General features: G+C 39.5%; 2 protein-coding genes and 1 non-coding gene across 3 annotated transcripts; all 3 read left to right on the forward strand.

Moving 5' to 3' along the window:
• Positions 1-1,717: 1,717 nt before the first annotated feature.
• Positions 1,718-8,463, forward strand: LOC103522608 (epidermal retinol dehydrogenase 2-like). The gene is made up of 7 exons (XM_026832661.1): positions 1,718-1,929; positions 4,519-4,648; positions 6,399-6,478; positions 6,658-6,698; positions 7,555-7,674; positions 7,973-8,031; positions 8,429-8,463. The coding sequence occupies exons 1-7, from the start codon at positions 1,900-1,902 to the stop codon at positions 8,461-8,463; spliced, it is 495 nt and encodes a 164-aa protein (XP_026688462.1). The 5' UTR covers positions 1,718-1,899.
• A 4,308-nt stretch (positions 8,464-12,771) lies between these two features.
• On the forward strand, positions 12,772-18,283 carry LOC103522618. The gene is made up of 8 exons (XM_026832667.1): positions 12,772-12,851; positions 13,220-13,239; positions 13,419-13,593; positions 14,004-14,150; positions 15,102-15,374; positions 17,012-17,155; positions 17,674-17,778; positions 18,054-18,283. The coding sequence occupies exons 1-8, from the start codon at positions 12,801-12,803 to the stop codon at positions 18,243-18,245; spliced, it is 1,107 nt and encodes a 368-aa protein (XP_026688468.1). The 5' UTR covers positions 12,772-12,800; the 3' UTR covers positions 18,246-18,283.
• Trnav-uac lies at positions 15,775-15,846 on the forward strand. Its single transcript has one exon. It is a non-coding gene; the product is annotated as a tRNA-Val (tRNA).
• Positions 18,284-18,641: the final 358 nt, after the last annotated feature.

Raw genomic sequence — 18,641 nt, forward strand, 5'->3', positions numbered from 1 at the left:
TATGAAAATCCTTTTCCTATATTACCAAACAGTAGGAAAACTTCTCAGGCCAAAAGTTATGTTTGTATGAAAATCCTTTTCCTATATTACCAAACAGTAGGAAAACTTCTCAGGCCAAAAGTTATGTTTGTATGAAAATCCTTTTCCTATATTACCAAACAGTAGGAAAACTTCTCAGGCCAAAAGTTATGTTTGTATGAAAATCCTTTTCCTATATTACCAAACAGTAGGAAAACTTCTCAGGCCAAAAGTTATGTTTGTATGAAAATCCTTTTCCTATATTACCAAACAGTAGGAAAACTTCTCAGGCCAAAAGTTATGTTTGTATGAAAATCCTTTTCCTATATTACCAAACAGTAGGAAAACTTCTCAGGCCAAAAGTTATGTTTGTATGAAAATCCTTTTCCTATATTACCAAACAGTAGGAAAACTTCTCAGGCCAAAAGTTATGTTTGTATGAAAATCCTTTTCCTATATTACCAAACAGTAGGAAAACTTCTCAGGCCAAAAGTTATGTTTGTATGAAAATCCTTTTCCTATATTACCAAACAGTAGGAAAACTTCTCAGGCCAAAAGTTATGTTTGTATGAAAATCCTTTTCCTATATTACCATATCCTAAGCGTTTGAAGACAAACAAGTTCATCCTAAAGTTTACTTTTTTCAGTTCTCGATTTCAACTTTTTCGAAGGTCTTCTTATATTCTAGGGGCAACTTGTTTTACTAAGGTCATAATCTTGTGAATCAAAATAATATTTTGGACATAAAATAGTATTTTGAACATTATTTATATATGTATCTATTAAATACTGAAGTTACTTCTGTATTTGGTTTGAAGGCAATCTTATCAGATCCAAGGGCATACAAAGAAGCTTATAGTTTGTAAGTATTGTAGTATAGGTACACTACCTGAAGTAGTGATGTAGTGTTGGTGACTATAAGTAGGTTCACAGGCACGTATGTAAATCTGTATGAACTTCATACAGACTTAGGCGCGATGCACACTAGTGAAACGTGTTTCACGAAATCCATACATAAAAGTGTGTCCAAAGTCCAAACATAGTCGACTATGACGTAATCATGATTACAGAGGAATAAGAAAATAAATAGTAAATCTTGATGAAAATCATGCCATTAACTGGACTCATGTTGTTCTGAGAACGAACCTTATCCGTTCAAGATAAAATCCGCCCCGGGCGTTAATCAAGCCCGCGACCTAGCGATTACAATGTAGATGCGCTACCAACCAAGCTAGATTTGTAGATTGTAGAAACTTAACCCATCCTTTAGGGCTGTTTGCCCCTAATACTTCTCAGCCTCAGGGTGGGCTTTGTGTATGACCAACCAAGCTAACTAGACTGGCAATCAGCTCTTTGAGTTTTCGGGAAATTTCTCTTTGGGATGGCTTGCGCTGTGCGAAATTGTGAATCACAGAAAGTATTCGGTCTTACCTTGATGTTTGACATGAGGTTGACATCCATAATGCGTTCGATCTCATGGTCCGTATGAGCCAGGACAGAACTACTGGCCACATACATGGAATATTATTCATTCCATGGTGTTTACCCACAAAAACCCATGTACATATTAAACTACCCACCGCTAAAAGTCGCGCGTCCACGCTTCCTCTGTGTGGTAGGATTTACAGTCCGTGAGTGAACTTTAGCTACCGTTATCTATAATCTGATTTTATGATTTCAATTCATTATTAAATTATCATTATACCTCACGATCATCAGGTGGCCGTGTATTTCAAAGCAGACGTTTCGGACAAGGCGGAAATCAAGAAACTCAATGAAAACGTGAGGAAGATCGGCTATGTGGACATTTTGATCAACAATGCGGGCATTGTGGCCAGTAGTTCTGTCCTGGCTCATACGGACCATGAGATCGAACGCATTATGGATGTCAATCTCATGTCAAATATCAAGGTAAGACCGAATGCTTTCTGTGATTCACAATGGGGCTCAACCAAATGACAATTTTTTTCGAGATAGAGTCCTATTCCGATGTAAAAGTACCCAAAAAGTGCATTGGCGCACAAATACTTTCTGTGATTCACAATTTCGCACAGCGCAAGCCATCCCGGAGAGAAATTTCCCGAAAACTCAAAGAGCTGATTGCCAGTCTAGTTAGCTTGGTTGGTCATACACAAAGCCCACCCTGAGGCTGAGGAGTATTAGGGGCAAACAGCCCTAAAGGATGGGTTAAGTTTCTACAATCTACAAATCTAGCTTGGTTGGTAGCGCATCTGCATTGTAAGCGCTAGGTCGCGGGCTTGATTAACGCCCGGGGCGGATTTTATCCTGAACGGATAAGGTTCGTTCTCAGAACAACATGAGTCCAGTTGATGGCATGATTTTCATCAAGATTTACTATTTTTTTTTCTTATTCCTCTGTAATCATGATTACGTCATGGCTTTCGCAAAGTGGACAATGTCCAAGGTTGTTTCTGGAACGCAGTCCTGGTCAAGTACCCCTATTGTACGAGTCTTACGTAGGAATAAATCAGACACGAAAAAACGAGCGCGCAAAAACCAGATAGATGCCTATGACCTATAGTAAGTAGTATTACCTATAAATACTAGTATAGTGATAGATACCGATTACCTATAGTATTATTACCTATAAATACTAGTATAGTGATAGATACCGATTACCTATAGTAGTATTACCTATAAATACTAGTATAGTCATAGATACCGATTACCTATAGTAGTATTACCTATAAATACTAGTATAGTGATAGATACCGATTACCTATAGTAGTATTACCTATAAATACTAGTATAGTGATAGATACCGATTACCTATAGTAGTATTACCTATAAATACTAGTATAGTGATAGATACCGATTACCTATAGTAGTATTACCTATAAATACTAGTATAGTGATAGATACCGATTACCTATAGTAGTATTACCTATAAATACTAGTATAGTGATAGATACCGATTACCTATAGTATTATTACCTATAAATACTAGTATAGTCATAGATACCGATTACCTATATGTAGTAGTATTAATATATGTAGATAGTAGTATAGTGTAGAAACTAGATTTGTCTCAAGGCTCACTGGACTGGATGCGTAACAGTGTTGAAACTACGTCAAGATCAAAGTTCTGACCTGGTCAGTGGTCAATATGGCGCGACAAGTATACCTACCTAACGCAGAATCTAATGAACATGTCAGAAATTATATTTTTTCCATGTGTTATTGAAAAATCACCATTGATCAAAGAGATTCTAACAGCATCCAACCAACAAAGAGATTCTATTCTGTCTGGCTGGGGGACGTTAAACATGGAGTAGACCAGCTTAATCTGGCTGGGGGACTTTAAACAGGGAGTATACCAGCCTGAATTTCCCTAAAGAAATAACAAAGGTTGAGTACGAAGGGCATCCACTCGTAAATTTGTAGCCAAAACCAAATGTCAGCCCAAAGCAATCACCCTAGATAGGGCGATAGGGCTGATTGAGAGGCTGACGAAAAACGTCGACCCCGTCTGTAAGGCGAAGAAAAAGAAGAAGAGTGGAAGAGCCATCATTGATCAGAGAGATTCAACCATATTATTTTGACCATAAAAGTGGTTCATCTTGACCAGCAGCGGCTAAGAAGGAATGAACATGATCGTAGTTGATATTTTTTTTTTCATAAAAGGCCTGAAAAAATGGAGAAACCACTTTAAGTGATCATAGATAAATTAGTAATACTAATTTACCTAGTATGCAATTCCCCACGTGCCATATCTCAAGATGTGTAACTTGAAATGATTTCAAATCAATTATGCATGTATTGTGTTACATTCAGTCACAGTTTTCTATTCAATTATACCAACAAGATCATGAACTATTCATATTTTAACATTTATTCAGTGATTACCAGAGTCCTTCAAATATGACGTTTATTTTTCTTAAAATATGACTCTAAAAATATGACTTTATGACGTTTACTCTGGTGATTACTGATTAATGACGGAATCATAATTATAATAGGAAAATCATTTTGAAATGTTTGAATACTTGAGAATCAACAGTGGTGACGAAATGATTCTCAAACATTGAGAATCATAATTTGTGACGAAAGCGGAAAAATCTAATATTTTAAGATTTTTAAGGGCAATAGTGTTCTGATGACCTTTCCAGGCCCCACTCAGACTGGGTAGCTTGTGGCCAAATGGAGCATAAACCACCGCCGCGCCGCTAAGAACCTTAGCAGTTATGTAAATGCAATTTCTTTGCGTTATTATGTCACAACTTTGGTGCTCACTTCCCTGTTTAACGTCCCCCAGCCAGACTAAGCTGATCTACTCCCCGTTTAACATCCCCAGGCTACACTTTTAAGCTAATCTTCTCTGTTTAACGTCCCCCAGCCAGACTAAGCTGATATATTCCCCGTTTAAGGTCCCCAGGCCAGGCCAAGCTAATCTTCCCCCGTTTAACGACCCTGAGCCAGACATGCCAGACATATTATTATTATTATTATTTGGTGACGAATAGTGTTTTGCTTCCTCAGATGGTGCGTGAGTTTCTACCAGACATGCTTGAGAACAACACCGGGCACATAGTGTGTATTTCCTCCATAGCCGCCCTAACCGCAGCGGTCAATGTGAGCGCTTACTTCGCCTCCAAATATGGCGTTACCGGTGAGTAAACACACTTGTGCTCGAACCCCTAACCCCCCAAGTTCGAAGTCTATCGCGCTAACTATACTATTATAAAAAATTTTAATTGTTGTAAGCATAAATGCTTGTCACAAATGTCGTTCCCTGCTTAATGCACTACGCTAAATTTTATGACTTGACTTGGACTCGAACCACCAACCTCCAGATCCGAATTTCACCGTGCTAACTACTACACCACTTAGGTTGGTAACTATGTTATACCAGAGGAGCGTTCTCACGATTCAACTTTTGGCGTTCGACAAAACATCGAAAAGACACATGTAGTCAGAGCCTCCGATTCAACAAAGTTGTGCCACTTTTTCTTTGACATTCAGTGAAAAATTGAACCATTCAAACTTTTGTATTCTACTTTAAACGTTGAAAGACAATATGAATTCAATGTTCTGAAATATGGGTTTGCGCCAGATTCAGAGAATCACCCGAGCATTAAATGCTTCAGCGGATATATGCTCTGGGGCACTACAGTCACTACACCACTGAGGTCGGTAACTATATTATACCAGAGGAGCGTTCTCACGATTCAACTTTTGGCGTTCGACAAAAAATCGAAAAGACACATGTAGTCAGAGCCTCCGATTCAACAAAGTTGTGCCACTTTTTCTTTGACTTTCAGTGAAAAATTGAACCATTCAAACTTTTGTATTCCAACTTTAAACGTTGAAAGACATGAATTCAATGTTCTGAAATATGGGTTTGCGCCAGATTCAGAGAATCACCCGAGCATTAAATGCTTCAGCGGATATATGCTCTGGGGACTTTTCAGGCTTGTTTTGAGCTCCTGAATCGACGATAAAAATATCTATGGATTAATTTCGGACAAAAATCCTGGGGAGAAATCAAGTCAATAGCCCAGAATCCTGTTGAGGCCCTACGTCCCCCTCGGGATGAAAGGACATAAGCAAGTCAAATTTGGACACTGTATTCTGTTCTCAAATTCCAGGTTTCATGCATTGTCTCCGGGAAGAGCTTAGATCTAGGAAGGATAACCGAATCCTCACCACTCTGGTGCATCCTTCATTCCTCAATCCCGCAGACAACAGCGTCAAACATTGGGATGTCAAGTAAGTAGATATAAGTTGTCCCAGACATGCAAGTTCGATGTCTATCGCGCTAACTATACTATTATAAGAAATTTTAATTGTTGTAAGCATAAATGCTTGTCACAAATGTCGTTTCCTGCTTAATGCACTACGCTAAATTTTATGACTTGACTTGGACTCGAACCACCAACCTCCAGATCCGAATTTCACTGTGCTAACCACTACACCACTGAGGTATTATACCAGATGAGCGTTCTCACGATTCAACTTTTGGCGTTCGACAAAAAATCGAAAAGACAAAAAATCGAAAGTTGTGCCACTTTTTCTTTGACTTTCATTGAAAAATTGAACAATTCAAACTTTTGTATTCTAACTTTAAATGTTGAAAGACATTAATTGAATGTTCTGAAATATGGGCTTGCGCCAGATTACCACCCGAGCATTAAATGCTTCAGCGGATATATGCTCTGGGGACTTTTCAGTCTTGTTTTGAGCTCCTGAATCGACGATAAAAATATCTATGGATTAATTTCGGACAAAAATCCTGGAGAGAAATCAAGTCGATGGCCCAGAATCCTGGCGTTCCTTTGTTGAGGCCCTACGTCCCCCTCGGGATGAAAGGACATTAAGTAAGTCAAATTCGGACACTGTATTCTGTTCTCGAATTCCAGGTTTCATGCACTGTCTCCGGGAAGAGCTTAGATCTAGGAAGGATAACCGAATCCTCACCACTCTGGTGCATCCTTCATTCCTCAATCCCGCAGACAGCATTGAGGCCCTACGTCCCCCTCGGGATTAAAGAACATAAGCAAGTCAAATTTGGACACTGTATTCTGTTCTCAAATTCCAGGTTTCATGCATTGCCTTCGGGAAGAGCTTAGATCTAGGAAGGATAACCGAATCCTCACCACGCTGGTGCATCCTTCATTCCTCAATCCCGCAGACAACAGCGTCAAACATTGGGATGTCAAGTAAGTAGATATAAGTTGTCCCAGACATGTCACTCGTCCAGATACCAGCCATATACAACGTTGTTTAACTCCACCGACCAATTTCTATTATGAGCAATATCACTGATGTAGGTAAGTAGTGGTCAGGCTGTGTCCACACATAGTCGACGCCCTTCAACTATGTATGGATACAGCTTTAGAGAGGTTTCCAAGTCTCCTCAAAAGATTTAACAGTTATACAGTGTCGTTAAACCCGTGCAAAAAATCATGCTCTACACAGTTAAAATCCCATTTATAACCTCAGGAACTAACATGGCAACTTTCAACTTAATTTTGGAACAAAGATGATGACATTTTAAAATTAAGGTAATCTGAAAAATATATTTTCATAATTATATTCCCCTTTCTATTAATATTCCCATTTATGATCACTATACACATATTCTTTCCTACTGTTTGGTACACAGATCAATAGGCTATGTCCACACATAGTCGACGCCCTTCAACTATGTATGGATACAGCTTTAGAGAGGTTTCCAAGTCTGCTCAAAAGATTTAACAGTTATACAGTGTCGTTAAACCCGTGCAAAAAAGCATGCTCTACAGCTCTACACAGTTAAAATCCCATTTATAACCTCAGGAACTAACATGGCAACTTTCAACTTAATTTTGAAACAAAGATGATGACATTTTAAAATTAAGGTAATCTGAAAAATATATTTTCACAATTATATTCCCCTCGTAATTTATTGTTTCTCTGTGGCGTAAAATATCTCTAGTAGCGCAGTGAAACTTTCTTGACTTGGCGGGGCGGAGCGCTATTAATAGTCCCATTTATGATCACTATACATATTCCTTACTTGCTCCTCATTCACAGATCAAGGCTGGGTGCTCTCAGCATCCCTGACGTAGCTTCTGTTATCATTGAAGCAATCAAGATGGAAAAGAGTCAGGTCATCATTCCCGGCTATATGTTTTACTTGTTGTGTTTTATCAGGTGAGTACACTAAATCCCAACTCTGAGGCCGAGGTGCTGGGTTCGAATCCCGGCGCTTTGTATGCACTTCAAAGTGAATATGTACATCCTGCATTTGTGGAAATCCTGCCATAAAGGCTAAAAAAAGTTGAATCGGAATCTTGCGCTTATTGACGAGAATGGTCTTGTTAAACGCCGTAGATATTTGAGTATCAAGATCAAGAGTTGCCCAACAGGACATTTCCTTACAAACGCAGTATCTATATGTCCCTATGTAAATAAAAATAAAATCTTTCATAAATGAAAATTTCCTTTGCAGATTCCTGCCGCAGAAGGCAATCGATCTGTGGCGTGACATTTGTAGAACTGAAATCACAGGCTGTGTACACACATAGTCGACGCCCTTCAACTATGTATGGACACAGCTTTAGAGAGGTTTCCAAGTCTCCTCAAAAGATTTAACAGTTATACAGTGTCGTTAAACCTGTGCAAAAAAATCATGCTCTACACAGTTAAAATCCCATTTATAACTTCAGGAACTAACATGGCAACTTTCAACTTAATTTTGAAACAAAGATGATGACATTTTAAAATTAAGGTAATTTGAAAAATATATTTTCACAATTATATTCCCCTCGTAATTTATTATTTCTCTGTGGCGTATAATATCTCTAGTAGAGCGGTCAAACTTTCTTGACTTGGCGGGGCGGAGCGCTATTAATATTCCCATTTATGATCACTATACACATATTCCTTACGTGCTCCTGATTCACAGGTCAAGGCTGGGTGCTCTCAGCATCCCTGACGTAGCTTCTGTTACCATTGAAGCAATCAAGATGGAAAAGAGTCAGGTCATCATTCCCGGCTATATGTTTTACTTGTTGTGTTTTATCAGGTGAGTACACTAAATCCCAACTCTAAGGCCGAGGTGCTTGGTTCGAATCCCGGCGCTTTGTATGCACTTCAAAGTGAATATGTACATCCTGCATTTGTGGAAATCCTGCCACCTTATTCCCGCCACTCACTCTCAGACCATCTGAAGGTCTGTCAGGAGGTCTGAGCGACCCAGGTCTGTTAGAAAAAGCTTCAGACCTGGATCTGTCAGAACGTCTCAGAGAGGGGTCTGAAGCTTTTCCCGCTACATCACAAGTTACGATGGTTTGAGCGCGAGTGGCTAACCTTCAACTAAAGTTCATTGGTAGGTTTACTAGAAACCTTTCGTGAAAAATGGAAATTTTTGATATTTGAAAGTTTAGAAAGTGCTACTTTGGTAGATCAAGTTTGTGTCACGTACCATACACCGGCAAAAGTGTCGATATTTGGCTGTAGTGATTTTTCTTTTCTTTTCAAGTGTTCCTCTTTTAAGAAAATTAACCTTCTGAACCAACCTGTTTTATTTAATGCTGTAAAAATATTTATAACTAATTTTGTGTTGAAAATTGTTTACTTATTTAGAAACATATGTAGTACCTATACCTACAAACCTACATACCTTATTAATAAGTAAAACAATTTTAGCGATATACCTACCTCGGTATCATTTTAATTGAAAATCAAATAAAAAAGAGGATCTTCTGAACCAAACTTTTTTATTTAATGCTGTAAAAATATTTATATCTAATTTTGTGTTGAAAATTGTTTACTTATTTAGAAACATAAATGTAGTACCTACCTACATACCTTATTAATAAGTAAAACAATTTTAGCGATATACCTACCTCGGTATCATTTTAATTGAAAATCAAATAAAAAAGAGGATAACAGATAAACAAAATACAGTGACTGTATTACAGTCGAACCTGGATAAACGAGAATCCAAGGGACCAGCTCATTTTTTCGTTTAAGGCGGTTTAATACAACATTTTCTCGTTTATAAAGGTTTAGCAAAGTGGAAGAGATAACTGATGAAAGCATGACAAATTTAAACAAGTTAAGAACAAATTCTGATTTATAGAGGTACCTAATTTTAAAGTTAACTGATGAAGCATGACAACGGTTTAATACAACATTTTCTCGTTTATAAAGGTTTAGCAAAGTGGAAGAGCAAACTGATGAAAGCATGACAAATTTAGGAAGTTAAGAACAAATTCTGATTTATAGAGGTACCTAATTTTAAAGTTAAAAAACGCGTCCCGAATTTGTTCTGGGACAAAAACGGAAATTCGGGACAAAACGCCCCAAAATGAAAAACTGAACGGGACGCCGGGACACCCCCTGAAATTCGGGACCAAAAAGAGGATAAATTTAGTTTATGTAAATAATCATGATCACTACTTACATTTATTCCGAAAAACATCGCCAGAAGAAGAATTCCTTCTTACAGATCCGGAAATAACAGGGGACATCGCCTTTCAGCTTCAGCCAACAGCCAATGAGAACAAAGGCTTAAAGGAGTATGAGGGAGGGGCTAAGAAAAACTCAACCAATGACAGTGAAGGTAGGTGGGGAATTGAAAGTGGGAGGGGCTAAGAAAACCAATTATGGTGAAGGGAGGAGGGGATAACGTTGAAAGAGGGCGGGACTAAGAAAATCTTAACCAATGATATTGAAGGTAGGAGGAGATAATGAAAGTGGGCGCAGTTAAGAAAATCTTACCTATGATAGTGAAAGGAGGAGGAAATAATGTTGAAAGCGGGCGGGACTAAGAAAATTTTAACCAATGAAAAGTGAAAGGAGGAGGACTTAATGAAGCAAGAGGGAGGGGCTAAGAAAATCTTAACCAATGATAGTGAGGGGAGGAGGGAATAATGTTGAAAGTGGAAGGGGCTAAGAAAATCTTAACCAATAATAGTGAAGGGAGGAGATAATGTTGAAAGTGGGCGGAGTTAAAATCTTAACCAATGATATTGAAGGTAGGAGGGGGTAATATTGAAAGTGGGCGGGGTTTAATCTCGAGGACAGGGCTCGGGCTGGGGTTTCAGAATGGGGTAGGTCTTGCATCGGAGCGTGGACAGCTCAGTCCTGAGTATGTCAAGACGACAGTAGAGGGCCTGGATCTTCTGAACAAGGGTGCAGCGTTTGAGTAGAGCAGCCATTCTGTACAGAAGGAAAAAAAAATAGAAGTAGAATAGGATAGAATAGAATATATCTTGTTTATACTGCCAGAATGAGACTGAAAAGTCCCTTTACTCCCGCAGTCTAAACAAGGTCTCATACAAAAGAAGAACACAAGTAACTTTTACTCTTCACAGTTAGGGGTAACTACGAAGAGTAAAAGTTAGAATAAAATAGAATATACCATTGTTGCGTATACCTCCTTTTTCCTCACCCTATACCTCCCTCCTGTTGCACCCCTACAACAAGATACCAACGAGAACCAACGGAGTACGCCGAACTTTAGTCCTAATCTGACAATCCACGAAGTAAGACCCCCCTGTATCTCTCTAATTTCTAAGTCAAGTTTCCTCTAAAATCAAGACCCATTTGCTCAAAAGAAAATTCCCCAAAATCGGGCATCCCTTTACAGTCCTGTGCACTCTTCCCCTGAGTCACCGTTACCTACCTCGGTGGTGTAGTGGTCAAGGCGCTCGTCTGGTAAACAGGAGGGCGTGGGTTCAATCCCAGCCGAGGTATGGAATTTTACTGAGGATAAAATTCCATACCTCGGCTGGGATTGAACCCACGCCCTCCTGTTTACCAGGTGAGCGCCTTGACCACTACACCACCGAGGCAGGAAAACTGAAAGCTAGCTGGGATGGTTAGAGTTAAAACTAGTTTCTAGCTGTGGGAGTATAATCAGGGAGGAGCTAACCCTAACCAGCCTAGCTAGCTGGCAGTCTCTCTGCTTTTAAATAATAGCACAGGGTTTACTTCTGTATCCTCAACACAAGTAATCCTCGATGGCTGACTGCGGTTGAGAGCGAGTCAATTAAACATGGCTAGAGACCATCATCCCGGTGTATGGCAGGAAAAAAGATATCCTTTCTTTATTCTGCCAGCACCATTTGGCTATAGCTAAAGCCTGTAAGCGCTTGGTCGCGGAGTCCATTTCCGCCCGGGAAAGATTTTATCCTAAACAGATAAGGTCCGTTAAGGCAAAGGCTTACCTTAAAGTCAGATTCAATCTTGAGGCGTCGATTTCGCGTTACAAACTCGACCACTTTCACATCTATGTTGGACATTTGGAACGCTTGCTTATCCAGTTGATCTACGCCACGTATTACATCTAACGCGTCTGCAAGCAAGAAGCTGGTGGCGTGAGGATTGATAATGTGTTCTGCCATTTCACACCAGATGTCGGGACAGGAGATTATTTTCAGCTTGGGCATGATCTTGTTTTATGCTCCTTTTTTATCAAGGTCGGACCTTTTTGGGCAATGCTTTAAATCGAACTAACATTGACCAAAGCAATCGAAAGCAAAACTAAAAGAACATTTCAGAGGGAACTTTAACAGTGGAGAGTAACAAAAAGGAAGAGAGGAAGGGTAATTGAACCTAAAACAGACCTAGAAGAATTAGGTATCCTGTAGAAGTGAGTTTTTTTTTTTTTTACTCATAACCTTTTCAGAAATCAGAAGATTTTGATTTTACTTTGTACTAACGAGTCCGTCTCTTTTTTTTTTTTTTTTTTTTTTTTTTTTAACCTTACCTAAACACAAAATCAAGAAACAAAGAAGAAGAAGAAATTTGAATCATGAAGAAGAATACAAAACATACCTATAACAAATAGTTCGTGAAAAGTACAAAAGCACTTACAGGGGAACACATGATAAGTTTAGGGATTGGATTTATTCAAGAAAAAACTTGTATACCTTACCTGTATAACTTGTACATCTTACCTGTATAACTTGTACATCTTACCTGTATAACTTGTACATCTGATCTAGCTGTGGTTTGGACAGGGAGGTCGAGTATTCATTCTTCAGCTGATTACGAAACTTCTTATCCAAAGCTTTATCCTTTACCACGAAACTTTCGTAGTTGCTTTTGCATTCGGCCAGAGTAGTTTGCAGATGATTCACCACAGACATTGCCACCGGCAGCTCTTGCTGTTCTAGGAATGCCTTTCGCGCTCGCTCTCCCACTGTATTAACGAGTCAATAAATCGCAAAAATAATAATAACAGTAGGCACTTGTCTTAGACCTAAAGTAACGTACCTATACGGTCAACAGGTTCGTACCCTGAACTGCCCAGATCTGAAGTGAAGATGACTCAAGAGGAACTTGTGGAAATGATCCTGGAAGTTTTGGATGAAGAGGTGAGATAACTGATCATGCATAGTTGATGGCGTTTTCTAATTTGATTCTAAACTTGTTGAACTTTTATTATCTCCCAAATTCTTTGTGGTAAAGCAAAGCTTTTTCTCAACTTTTGTGGATATCACAACATTACTAAGTGCCTCCTTTGCAATCAATTTCCATATTTCAATAATCATTTTACACTGGTAATGCCGCCACTGGTCGCTACTCGATTAAAGTAGCACCCCGAACTCCAAGCACAGAGCCGAAAAAAACTTCGGTTCCGCCGGGAATCGAACCCGGGCCTCCTGCGTGCAAGCCTAGTGTGATACCCACTCGGGCACGGAGGTTGCTTCTTCAAAGCTATATTGTCTCCTTGTTTCTCCAGCTTCCAGTCAGTCCCTACATCTCCCCCAGCGAGCAAGCCCTGATCAATGAGCGCCTGGCTGAAGAGGAACGACTGAGGAGATTAGCTGCTATGGATAACTTTAAGGAGAGGGCACTCATGGAAATGATGGATGGGGTGCTGGAACTCAAATGGGAGGACAAACTCAAGAAGGATGTTCCTAAACCACCCTGTATGGTGATTCCCCCAGCGAGCAAGCCCTGATAGATGAGCGCCTAGCTGAAGAGGAACGACTGAGGAGATTAGCTGCTATGGATAACTTTAAGGAGAGAGCACTCATGGAAATGATGGATGGGGTGCTGGAACTCAAATGGGAGGACAAACTCAAGAAGGATGTTCCTAAACCACCCTGTATGGTGAGCTGATTTTTTTTTTATGGTTTTATGTCGCTTTGACCATGTACTTTCATCTAGACAAGAAACCCCAACCCTATGTAGGAAAAGGCTAAGATTATTATTTCATGAGCTTTCGACGTCACTCACGGTATCACCGTCAGGCAAAACATTAAGTCGGGCTGTAAATCTCTTAAGGTGAGTTTACAAGTTCAAGCCATTTGCACAAACTGGCTTGCACATGCCAGTTTGTTCGGTTTGCACAACACTATGAGAGGAACCTAGAAAAAGTTTTTTTGGCTTGTGCAAACTTGAAACCTACCTTCACATGCTACTATTCACATGTGCAAATCGGCTTGCGCAAGCCAGTTTGTGCAAATGCCTTGGGCGTGTAAACCCACCTTAATTTATTTTCTTGATATTTTCCTGAACAGATCAAGAAAGTCCCGGACAAATGGAACGAGCAAGATCTGAATGACGTGAAGGAGTACGAATATAAAGTGGAAGAAATGAGGAAGGATCGCGCCAAGTACAAAGTCATGCTTCTGGAAGAGTGGGAGAAAATTACGACCAACTTGAAGGTACAGTAGAACCTCGATTATTTCAACTAATTATCGAAGTTGCGTATAAAAGTTGAAATAATCGAAATTCCGTATAAAACAATGAAAATAGGGGCCAAATTTAGTGGTACAAAAAAAAAAAAATAGGGAAGAAATACCCTTTTATTTCGAAATTAAATAAAACAAACTAAGAAACAAACAAAAAACACGTCTTGGATATTATTTTCTTCGTCATTAGTCTCATCATTATATGAACACCAATCGAAATTCCGTATAAAACAATGAAAATAGGGGCCAAATTTAGTGGTACAAAAAAAATAGGAAAGAAATGCCCTTTTATTTCAAAATTAAATAAAACAAACTAAGAAACAAACAAAAAACACGTCTTGGATATTATTTTCTTCGTCATTAGTCTCATCATTATATGAACACTTTCGATGATCTGTTCCTCTGATAGAGTAGGATTTCCTTGAAAAATAGGGAAAAACCCCGATTTTTGGAGTTGAAATAATAAAGAGTTGATATTAGGAGGTTGAAATAATCGAGGTTCTACTGTACTTGTAAAATCTGGTTTTAAATTGAAAAAATCCATTGAAAATTTTACTTTCAGGGCCCTAAGTCAACCTTTGGACTCTGCCCCCTCCCTAAAATCCTAGATAGGGGCCTGCCTTCACCCGAAGTAACCAGCCTAGATAGCTTGGTTGGTAGCTCGTCTGCCTTGTAAGCGCACGGACGTGGGTTCAATTCCCGCCCGGGGTGAATTTTATCCTGAACGGATAATGTTCGTTCTCGTATCCTGAACGGATAATGTTCGTTCTCGGAACGGCTGGCTTTCTCCTATCCTTCTCTTTTCGATTTCGGGACGATAAGACCTTAGGACGATTCAGTTCCTTCTGTCAAACCTCTTCAAAAAAGAAAAGAAAGAAAAAAAAAAAAAAGAATAAGCGCAAGTTTAACGTCCCATTTCGACAGATGAGAGCGGCCGGCTTAGAGCTAGCAGAAGCTGAGGCTACCGTGCAGTATCATACCCGTAACGTGACCTCAGTCAAGGACAGAATCCTCCACATCAAGACCCAGCTGGCGCATATGATCGGCTACCAGAATGACCTTGAGCAGGACATTATCATTCAGCTCAACCTGTGTCAAGGTCAAGTGGAAATGGAGCTGACCGGACATTTTGAAGATTTCCATCGTGTTCATTTGATTACGAAGAACACGATTAACAATATTAATACTAAAGTGAAGGTGAGATTATTTTTTCCAAGAGGATAGATGGAACTGTAACAGCGGAGTAAGAGCCCGGTTCCACATGTCGTTGTCGTGACATTCATCCGATTTTTTTTCTCGAAGGACACAAAATGTCCTGTAGGCAATGTAATTTAAATGTCAGTATTCCCATTACACACGATATTTTTCCGAACGATAAATGGGAACGGGCTCTGAGCTAGCGAAAAATATCATAAGTCGGCAAAGACCGGGGGGACCACAAAGTGACTTTAAACTCGGTTCAAGTTTAACTCTCGGATTAAGCAATCTGATTAGTTGATTTCAGAAAAAATCAAAAATTGCAGCATTCAAAGATTTCTTAAACCGAGAGTAAAACTTAAACGGAGTTTAAACTCACTTTTTGTGTCCCCGAGAGTCAGCTCCCATGGCGTAGTGGTCACTGCGCTCGCCTTACACGCGGGAGACCCGGGTTCGATTCCCGGCGGGGTCAAGAAATTTGTAGTCATAACTTGTGTAGCGGGAAAAGCTTCAGACCCCTCTCTGAGACGTTCTGACAGATCCAGGTCTGAAGCTTTTTCTGACAGACCTGGGTCGCTCAGACCTCCTGACAGACCTTCAGATGGTCTGAGAGTGAGTTGCGGGAATAAGAAGGCAGCATTAGATGCTGTGAAAGATATAGGTTCTGTTGGATGATTCAGTATTTGTTGGTCTCAGAGCGGTTGATTTCTGTGAAAGATATAGGTTCTGTTGAATGATTCAGTATTTGTTGGTCTCAGAGCGGTTAATTTCGGTTCTATTGGATGGCTCAGTTGGTTCAGTATTTGTTGGTCTCAGAGCGGTTGATTTCGGTTCTATTGGAAGGCTCAGTTCGCTCAGTATTTGTTGGTCTCAGAGCGATTGATTTTGGTTCTATTGGATGGCTCAGTTGGTTCAGTATTTGTTGGTTCTGTTGGAAGGTTCAGTTGGTTCAGTATTTGTTGGTTCTGTTGGATGGCTCAGTATTTGTTGGTCTCAGAGCGGTTGATTTCGGTTCTACAAATGTCACGCCACAGATCGATTGCCTTCTGCGGCAGGAATCTGCAAAGGAAATTTTAATTTATGAAAGATTTTATTTTTATTTACATAGGGACATAGATACTGTGTTTGTAAGGAAATGTCCTGTTGGGCAACTCTTGATCTTGATACTCAAATATCTACGGCGTTTAAGAAGACCATTCTCGTCAATAAGCGCAAGATTCCGATTCAACTTTTTTTAGCCTTTATGGCAGGATTTCCACAAATGCAGGATGTACATAAATTTATGAAAGATTTTATTTTTATTTACATAGGGACATAGATACTGTGTTTGTAAGGAAATGTCCTGTTGGGCAACTCTTGATCTTGATACTCAAATATCTGGTAAGTATACAGGTAAGATGTACAAGTTATACAGGTAAGATGTACAAGTTATACAGGTAAGGTGTACAAGTTATACAGGTAAGATGTACAAGTATATTGGGAAAAATCCTACAATGCTGCAGTGAGCACCAAAGCTGTGACATAATAACACAAAGAAACTGCATTTTGTGTCCCCGAGGGAAAGAAGGTGAGGATTTTGTATTTTATTTTTACTAAGTTTTCTTTCAACGTTTTTCTCCTGATAATTTATTCCCCAGAGAGCAGGTTCGATGAAAATTGCGGAAACGCAGAAGTCGTGTCGTATGCGGAAAATGATTGTGAATCAAGAATGGGTGCAGAAGAAGTTGAAGATGAGCATTGAGAACCTGAAGGCACATATCAAGCGAACTGATCGCACCAAGGTAGGTGACGAAACACTTGAAAACGTGTGACAATAGATCAAAAAAAAGGCCATCTGCAAAAGGTCACCCTTCAAAAATTTTACATAGATAGATGGATAGATGTATCGTTTTACATAAGTATTTGTAATAATACCCTGACGGGAGTTTGACAATGGTCAATAAATTATTACATAAGAAAGTAGTTATCAAAAAAAAAAAAAAAAAAAAAAAAAAACAAAAAAAAAAAACGCACACATTTTCCCCAAAAAATGTAAAAAAAAACAAAAAAAAAAAAAAAAAAAAAACTCATCTTTGGAAAATATGAAATATGTTCCCCATAACATGTCAAATTACATAAGGCCTTGCTTAGACAGCGTTGGTAAAGGGACTTACTTTTCAGTCATATCCCAGCAGGATAAACAAGTGGTTCTATCCAATATTTAACACGAGAGATTTTGCTGGAAGATTTTGAATTTCTAGGTTTGACAGACAGGCTAACTAGGCTGGCAATTATAAAGTTTGACGACTTTTCATTCCAGATATCCCGCGAAACACTGGAGTTCCTGAGGAATGAAGAGAGAGGCTGTGTGGCTAAGGATACCTGGCTTGCCAAAACAGACCGCGACGCAGAAGCTATGATTGCTGTAAGTTTCGGAACAGATGCTGTGGTTGTTGGATCTGGGTTCGTTTCCCGGCATGAAAAGTTATAAAAAAAAGAACAACCGGACTTTTTTTCTCTATCACTGACATTATGACACCATTGTCATTTTGTCTCCCGCCAGGACAAAAACGCTGACTCCATCTGAACACGGGAAAAGGCGAACAAAAAGAGAAAATAAATCTTGAGCGAGCCCCTCGGATACACGTGCTTGCAGCTCCCATTTTAATGTAACGTAATGTAACCCAATATCTATTTCAGTACTACAGAGATGAAAGTGATCGTTTGGACGCCAAGCTGGAAGCTATTGAGGCCAAGAAACTCAAACTCAAGCATAGTCTGAAGGAAATAGACACCCGTGCGAGAGAAGTACACTTGAGTGTAAGCCTGACTAAGATGGAGAAGGACAAGGACTTTGAGGAAGAGTATGAACAAAGTCGCAAAGCCAGGTGAGTGGTCAAACCCTGGAAATACACCGTTTAAACCCTGGAAATACGCCAGTTAAACTCTGGGAATACACTGGTCAAACCCTGAAAATACACTAATCAAACCCTGGAAATACACTAGTTAAACCCTGGAAATACACTAATCAAACCCTGGAAATACACTAATCAAACCCTGGAAACACACTGGTTTAACCCTGGAAATACACTAATCAAACCCTGGAAATACACTAGTTAAACCCTGGGTAGGCGTCCACAACGGAGTCTCGACCCAAGAGAAAATCGGATTTTATCATCCTAAACAGATAGGGTTCGTTGTCGGAACGGCTACCTTTCTCCTATCCTGTCTTCCTTCTCTCTTCGCTTTCGGGACGATTGGACCTCGGTAATTACAGTTCCCTCTATC

The sequence above is a fragment of the Diaphorina citri genome, unplaced genomic scaffold (assembly GCF_000475195.1).
Source record: "Diaphorina citri unplaced genomic scaffold, Diaci psyllid genome assembly version 1.1 scaffold80, whole genome shotgun sequence".
NCBI classification, from domain to species: domain Eukaryota; kingdom Metazoa; phylum Arthropoda; class Insecta; order Hemiptera; family Psyllidae; genus Diaphorina; species Diaphorina citri.

Coding starts and splice junctions, on each gene's coding strand:
- LOC103522608 (XM_026832661.1), top strand. CDS start 1,900: ATGGATGTCAATCTCATGTCAAATATCAAG. Junction 6,699..7,554: donor GTCAAACATTGGGATGTCAA/GTAAGTAGATAT, acceptor CCTCATTCACAG/ATCAAGGCTGGGTGCTCTCA. Junction 8,032..8,428: donor TTGTAGAACTGAAATCACAG/GCTGTGTACACA, acceptor CCTGATTCACAG/GTCAAGGCTGGGTGCTCTCA.
- LOC103522618 (XM_026832667.1), top strand. CDS start 12,801: ATGACTCAAGAGGAACTTGTGGAAATGATCCTGGAAGTTTTGGATGAA. Junction 14,151..15,101: donor AAATTACGACCAACTTGAAG/GTACAGTAGAAC, acceptor CCATTTCGACAG/ATGAGAGCGGCCGGCTTAGA. Junction 17,779..18,053: donor ACGCAGAAGCTATGATTGCT/GTAAGTTTCGGA, acceptor TATCTATTTCAG/TACTACAGAGATGAAAGTGA.